This window comes from Orycteropus afer, unplaced genomic scaffold, assembly GCF_000298275.1.
Source record: "Orycteropus afer afer isolate SDZICR_OR568_19922 unplaced genomic scaffold, OryAfe1.0 scaffold00067, whole genome shotgun sequence".
Lineage (NCBI taxonomy): Eukaryota > Metazoa > Chordata > Mammalia > Tubulidentata > Orycteropodidae > Orycteropus > Orycteropus afer.
The window spans coordinates 9,192,883-9,200,907 of NW_006921654.1; the positions used below are offsets into that span (position 1 = coordinate 9,192,883).

Below are 8,025 nucleotides of genomic sequence, written 5' to 3' on the forward strand. Positions count from 1 at the left end.
CACCAGCCACTCCTCGGAAGGAAGGTTGGGCAATCCTACTTCTGTAGTGATACTGCCTCGGAAACCCAAGGAGGGGTCACTATGAGTTGGGGCCGACTCGACGGCAAATAACAACAACAACATTTGATTCCTAACTCCTTTCCCACAGTAATTGGCTCAGTCCTAAATTACTAACATTTCCCACATTATATTAAAATTCATTATTTAGTTGCCTGTCTTTTTTTCAACTGTACATTCCTAGTGTTTAGGACAGTATTTGGCACTTTGATGTATTTCCAATTATTATAGTTGTTACTGAGTTTTTGATATTTGACATAGGAACCAGTCCTTAATACATATGTGAGTTAGGTGTTCATTTAATGTAACCTGGGCATGAAATTAGGAATTTGACTTATTAGTGGCTTATGATAGTACTTTACTAGTTTGTGTTTGTATGAGTCTGTAGAACTTAAGTAAAATTCACAGAATATTTGGATGACATATAACCACAGGACTTTGATTATATGTTCTAGTCTAGAAATTGAATAGCAATATCTAAATATCCAAAAGTCTTACATTTTTGTCTTTTAATTAGGTAGTTTGATAATACATGTTTATGTACATTTCCTTTAATCATCTCTGGATTCTGGGTTTAAAATACTGCTTCTCTAGGTTGTGGTAGCAGATTTTTTTAATTTGTTTATTTATTTGTATTTGCAGTTGGAGTGCCTCAAGCTTATTGCCTCTCAGAAATTCACAGACAAACGTATTGGCTATTTAGGGGCAATGCTACTGTTAGACGAAAGGCAGGATGTCCATCTTCTCATGACCAACTGTATCAAGAAGTAAGTGTTCCCTTTCCTTCTTCTAACAGCTACTTGGCTGTTTTAGGTCGTTCTTATAATACAACATCAAGAGCTTCTAATCACTGACTTTGTATTTGTTGTCTGGAATGTATCTGAATTGCTCTTGGCTTAGTAGCTTATGTGTAAAGAGGTTAAGCAAAGGACTTAAACTTCTGTGGTGTGTAATTATATTGATCAAGGTATTGGTGCGAATTTTTAGGCACAGGAACACAGTTTAGCAATGAAATCAAAGTTTGGACCTTCATAGTAAAGAAAAGGCATTGAGTTTTCTTACATTTTCCCTAGGACTTTGAGGACCATCAGTAATAAAACTATACATTTATTAAAGAATTATCAATGTATATTATGAGTAAATACCATGTAAAGTAACAAGATAGAAGTCTTGTTTGCCAGTGATCTAATCCATCTGAGATTTCAGTTGCATGCAATTTTATAGTCCTGTGAACTTTGTGTATCGTCTTTTTTTCTCATACTGACTACCTTACTGATAAACTAATCCAGTCATGTTTGTTTAACTTGCTTATGAACTGAGAAATGCTTACCATTTGGAGAACTTAAAGCACTGGATCAGGGAAATTGGTAGTTCTTCCCAGCATCCCTCACATGGGAATTTTCTGTTAGGCAGCTATGGAAGTTTCTGGTGGCCTTAATGGGTTGAAGGTACTATTTGATTTGTTTTAGTTTGGTTTTGGTTTATCTGTCAGTAAATCTCCTTTTTATATATCTTTTTCATTGCATATGTTTGACAGAAAGCAGAAGTAGAGTGATACAGGTGATCAAATTTACAGATAGTGAAAATTTATACTTTGTTGTAGTACATTAATGTTCTACTTTAAATTTTTCTTATGGGTAATGAAAAATTCCAAAATGACAAATATGATTTGGTTGTAATTGTATAATTTAAATATATTGAATGTGTGAACTTAGTTTTGGGCTTCAAGTAAATAATATTAATGAAAGTTGTAAGTTGATTAATTCATTCAGCTGATACTTACTGCATACCTGTTAAGTGCCAGGAGTTGTTCAGGGCACTAGGAAGGGAGCGTGAACAAAATGTATAGAAATTTTTCCTGTCATGGCGTTTATATTCTAGACACTCATTATTCTTTCATTCTCAGACAGGCCTCGAAGAGAGTTTCTTGAATTGTTCTCCCACGCGCGATTGTTCTCACTGCTTAAGCTTCTAATCACATATTGATGATTGGCGGTTCTGCTTAGCAGCACACATATTAGAGGATTAATAGCAAAGTTACGCACAGATTTGTAGCTTGATAAAAATTGAAAAGTGAGGCCCAAGGACAAAGAAAGAAACATTTTAATGTGGCCTAGCTAGATCCCAAGTAAATTTTGGAGAGAACAACGTTTTAATTCAAGTAGTTGGGAATTGATCTGGCACTTCATTCCAAACATTAGTTAAAGGACTTTGGGTCATTCAGGTGCTTTTGTTTATTTATTGGTATTTATTTATTGTGATATTAGATAGCATCCGTGTCTACCAGAAGTTTTTATGCTTATTGATGAATGCTTGTCTCATTGCTCATTGGCCTAGAAAAACTCTTAAGACATTAAAGATTATGGAATTAAATTTTTAAATATTGGATGTAATATTTTGATAGCTTTCATTATTTCATTCAATATCTTTAATCTTTGAAAAAGCAATGAAATATTCTTGAAACTGGGAGCCTAAATAGTAAAGTCAGAGTTCATTTTTTAAAAAAATACAGTATTAATGTAGTAAAATATATATAACAAATTTTCCATTTAATTCATTTTTAAGTATATAATTCAGTGACACTAATTATGCTTACCATGTTGTACAACCATAATCACTATCTTTTTCTAAAAGTTTTTCAACCACCCCAATAGAAACTTAGTACCCTCTAAGAAGGAAGTCGTCCCCATTGTCCTCTTCCACCAACCCCTGGTAACACTGATTAAATTTTATCTCTATTAATTTCCCTGTTCTAGATCATCACATAAATGCAAGCATATAGTATTTGTTCTTTTATGTCCAACTTAGTGTAATGTTTTCAAGGTTCATCCATATTATAGCATGTGTTAGAGCTTCATTTCTCTTTATGGTGGAGTAATACTCCATGGAAGGGCTATATCCCATTATTTGTCCATTGATCTGCTGATGGACACATGGTTGTTTCCAGTTTTTGCTATGGTGAATAATGCTGCGATGACTTTAGTCTTCTAGGTAGATACCTAGGAGTGGAATTGCAGGTTCTTGTGGTAATTCAGTGTGTAGCGTTTTGAGAAACTGCCAAACACTTTTCCTCAGGCCTCATTTTACCAGTAATATTAATCTTAAAATTTTCAAATTGATCAGAAGTAGCAGATCTCACTAATTTATACTTTAATTTCTTTTCCTTCATTCTACAGGAGGACTAAATTATATATTAATTTATTTAAAAAACTACTAATGAAGCTACTACATGTTAGCATAAATGACATTTTTTATGGAGAAAAACTAAAAACTAGTTGTCAAAACAAAAGTTCAGTGAGAAGAGTGCTGTTACTTTACATTTTTATAAATCTCTTAAATGTCAAGTCTAATGGAAGACAAATACCTGCTTGTGCATTCAGTTTCTTGTGTAATGTTATTTTGATTGAAGTGTATGGAGCAAATCCAGCCTTATGTAAGTGATAATCCTTTTTCAGTAACAGTGGATATTCTTTGATACTATACCAAATCTCGTTTCTTAAACTGTAGTTGCAAAGTGGAGTCTGAAACCATTATCAATGAAGTTTTAGTACTCCTTAGGTTAAAACCCGTTTGTCTGTCTTGTGCTTTTAGTGAATCTTCCACGCATGCATGATTTATAACCTTATACCTAGATTATTTGGAAAATATTGTCTCACTGAGTTATGTGGATTTTCCAAAGATTAATATGTTTTGTTACAGAATATATATATATAAAATCACATTGGTTAATGTCACCAGTGCTCTCATCAGAATGGTGTTTAAATACAGATATCCCCTGTTTTTTGAAAATTCACTTTATACCACTTCACTTTTATAAAAGACCTACATTAGTACTTGTTTTTGTTAACTGAAAGAAACCTGAAGAGGATTTTTGCCTTTATGAAAAAAGCTGGCAGTCAGAAACTGGCAGTCAGTGTTTGTTTTGCAGCGAGCTTTTAAAGAGGCACCATGCACCTTGAGCAACAAGAGTGGTGTCGCCATGCTCTTTCTCTGAAAACTCTACTCAGCTTCAAACCACCATAGCTTTGAACTGTGTCTGTGAACACTTACCTTGTGTTATTTTTATATTTCAGGTGTTACTTGATAAAATTTGGTAGTTTATTTTTTGGGTCTGGGAATGCTCAAAAAATTTTCCCATATAAATGAATGATAATTGCATCTTCACTTTAAACCATTTTTGCTTATAAAAGGTTTCATAGGAATGTTCCACTTTCAGATGGTGGGGGAAACCTGTATTGGTAAACTGTCAAGCTAATTATCGCAGTACCAGTTTTCCCAAAATCTGATTATCACTCGCAACCTTAGATTGTATCATTGGTAACAAATATTGTTGGCTGTTATTTTTGAAGTGACAGACTCACTTCGCTCATTTTCCTGAAAATGCCTTCAGATACCCGAATCTTAACCATAATTGTCAGTTACTTTTCAAATAGAAATGATGTTCCATTATTGTTCAGCTTGCAGATAAAACAGTTGCACAAATGCTTTTCCCTGAGATGACAGTATGCGGCAGCAGTGTGTTAGTGGACTTCCCACTTTGTCACATGGAATAATATAGGAAGATGTGGTCAAGAGTTGAGATTTGATAAAACTTACAGTTTTTACTGGTCCATAAAAGGCAATCTTAAATGGCCTTTTCTTTCTTTCTTTTCAGTCTGACTGTGTGGCAGTGACTACAGTGACTACTGGGAGACTGTGATGCCACTGCCTTGATGCATGCTAATGAGCCAACAGTTTTCCCATCATTGCTTTTGCACTGTTAATGCAGATGTCAGTACAGTTGATAAATGTCTTTTTTTAAACAAAACAAAACACACCTCATTGCCATAGAGTCAGTTACAAGTCTTAGGACAGACAAAACTTCTTCTATTTTGGAAAATTGTGTTTCTTTTTTCCCTTCCCATAAAAAATGTCATTGAAGCTAACATGTAATAGGTTCATCAGTAGTTTCTTACATGAATTAATACATAATTTATTCCTCCTGTAGAATGAAGGAAAAGAAGTTAAAGTGTAAATTAGTGAGTTTTGCTACTTGTGACCAGTTTGAAAAATTTAAGGTAAAAATTACTGGTAAAATGAGGCTTGAGGAAAAGAGTTTGGCAGTTTCTCAAAAATCTAGACACTGAATTACCATATGGCCCAGCAATTCCACTCCTAGGTATTCATCCAAAAGAATTGTCCCATAGAGTTTCCAAGGCTGCACATTTTTACAGAAGTAGACTACTTTATCTTTCTCCCACAGAGCACCTGGTGGGTTCAAACTGGCAACCTTTTGGTTAGCAGCCAAATGCTGCTTTAACCACTACACTACCAGATCTCCTTTCGAAATAGGATTTTGTATCTATGTTCCATTATATCTTGGGACTCATTGCAAATATGTAGTGTAGTTTGTTAAAGGTGATTTTATTAGTTCATTTTTTATGGTAGTAATGAATAGTTAATAGTGGTTTTCCTTTATTTGAGTAAGTAAAATAAAAGTATAAACATTACTTAATGTAACATCAAGGTCAATACTATACCATAAAATCAAAGCTTCGGAGTATAAAAAATTTCTGTTGTCTCAGTCATCTGAAATGTATTAGAAATTGTTTTCTGATTTTTAAAATTTTTTTAAAGGGTTTTGATTAAATTGTATCTTACTTTTTTGTAGTTAGTAGTAAAGCATATACTTAAAATCTAAGGATAGTTTTGCTCCGTATTTCTATTATGGTCCATTTTTACTATCACTGATTTGCTCAGTTTTATAAAATGGGTTGTCTTTAGCATCCAGCAGATAACATGTCCATTTTCTGTGGCTTTAGTATTTGGAAACACTGGGTTACTGTGTTTTATGCCTGTAGGAGGGACTGTCAGTTAGCTCACTGTGTTGGTAATTTGTAATGAAGTTAGAATACATATTTTCTGCAAGAGTAATCCTGTTAATTATCTCCACTACTGGAGTATCTGGAGTTCCTCTGAGCTAACTGACTAGAACTTGAAGCTTCTTCCTGGGGAGAACCAGGCAGAGTGCGCTCATTTCTTCCTCCTCCCTTTTTTTTTTTTTTTTTTTTTGCAGTGATCTTAATCATAGCACGCAGTTTGTACAGGGGCTAGCACTCTGTACCCTTGGCTGCATGGGCTCCTCGGAGATGTGCAGAGACCTTGCAGGAGAGGTAGAGAAACTCTTGAAAACCTCCAACTCTTACTTGAGAAAAAAGGTAACTTTGAATGGAATCAAATGTCTATGTTTGGATTAGGGAGCATTATAGAGATGAGAAGGCAAATTATTTATATTTGAAAGCTTCTTTGTTCAGTAAATGTATTTTAAATGATTTTATGAGAAGCAAGTGTTTATGAATCTAAGTCTATTTTTATAGTGACTAATTTTGGAAAAGATTTTTTTTCTTTGTTGCTAATTGCTCTGCAATTGATCGTAATTATAAACACTTTATTTCTTCTCTTAATTTCTCTTATTTTGAGGAAATGACTTGTAAAAAACAAATGCTACTGGACATCCTTAACCTATTACATCCTAAATTATCTGATACTATGCAGTATTTGCACAAAGTGATAAAAGCAGATTTTTAAGAATTTACTTTTATCCTTACAATTAATGCTTTTGTGTCTCTGGAAGGGCAGTTCCATTGGGACTTAGATAATCACTAAGGAATGATATAGAAACTACTTTCTAAAACTGGTATGTCTTACTGGAAGAGTAATGGAAAAGTATTTTCTTACTTGCTTTTGTTGATCTAAACATTTTATTGAATTAGTTTATGGTGCTTAAACCCTAAAATATTCTTAAATAGGGTATAAAATTTAAGTCAAGAATGAACACGTGCTTGGCATTTATTATGCCTTCTGTATTAATGGTGTGAGATAGAGGTGTTAAAAGGACTAAGCAGTTTCCCAGGATCGTACAGTGTTAATGATAGCTGCAAACAAAATTAAATTCTTGCTTTAACTGTTAGTTCTTTCTCTTAAAGAATGTAGACTGCTCTTGTTCAGAAGCGCGTTATTTGATTAAATAAAACATTCCTGCAGATTAGAGAAAAAAAAATATTTTCAAACCCAAGATGAAAAGGAATATGGGAGGAATCAGGAATCTTTTCTTGTTGATGTAGCTAATTTTTTATCCTTTTTGATGCCAACAAATAGTTGTTATGGTTACTTCTTTGGCGGGGAAGGGGTAACTATAATCAATTTTTGAATGTATCCCTCTTTCTGGTGAACAAGCTAAGACCATCTTTTCTTGAGTAGAGACTAGTTAAGTATCTTTCAAAAGATTTTCTTGATGTTAGCAAAGAGAATTGGGCATTGAATAGATTCTATTAAACATGACAGATTTGTAGCAATTGTAGTATAAATCTTTCAATTGCTTGTTGTTCTATGTCATTTAGTCATCTTACTTAGTGGAATGACGATCACAAATTGATCATCTTGCCCATTTTTTACTTTCTACAAGCTCCATATAAGTTGTTTAACTTGTTTGATAAATTTGTATCAACCATGATCTAGCATAGAAAGGTTTTGTCTACTTGTTTAGTAATAAATATATGAAGGGACAGGCAAGCTAATTAATGTGACAGTATAAGCTAGAAAGTCCTAACCAGTTAATAAATCTGATAGCCAGCTTCTTTCTTCTTGGTTTTTCTGTTAGGTGACTCGTTGATGAGCTTTCTTTTTTATGAGATGAATTGCCCTGGCTTAATTAAAATAAATGGTTTGTTCTTTTATTTATTTATTTATTTATTTTACAGGCAGCACTGTGTGCTGTTCATGTCATCAGGAAGGTTCCTGAACTTATGGAGATGTTTTTACCAGCAACAAAAAATTTATTGAATGAGAAGAACCATGGTAATGTGATCTGGAGGCACTCATAAAGTCTCAGGGAGAAGCGGTTGGGGGGCATAAAGAGAAGAGGCCTTAGTCACTGTTGGCCTTTCTTTTGTCTTCACATAGTAGATTGCCTTTTTTTTTTTTTTTTTT

General features: G+C 33.7%; 1 protein-coding gene across 1 annotated transcript in view; it reads left to right on the forward strand.

The window, feature by feature from the left end:
* Positions 1-8,025, forward strand: part of AP1G1 (adaptor related protein complex 1 subunit gamma 1) — a 62,494-nt gene that overhangs the window by 16,374 nt on the left and 38,095 nt on the right. The window contains exons 2-4 of the mRNA XM_007940331.2: positions 700-824; positions 6,113-6,254; positions 7,797-7,893. Of these exons, the coding sequence (XP_007938522.1) occupies positions 700-824; positions 6,113-6,254; positions 7,797-7,893 (364 nt within the window). The remainder of the gene's footprint in view (positions 1-699; positions 825-6,112; positions 6,255-7,796; positions 7,894-8,025) is intronic.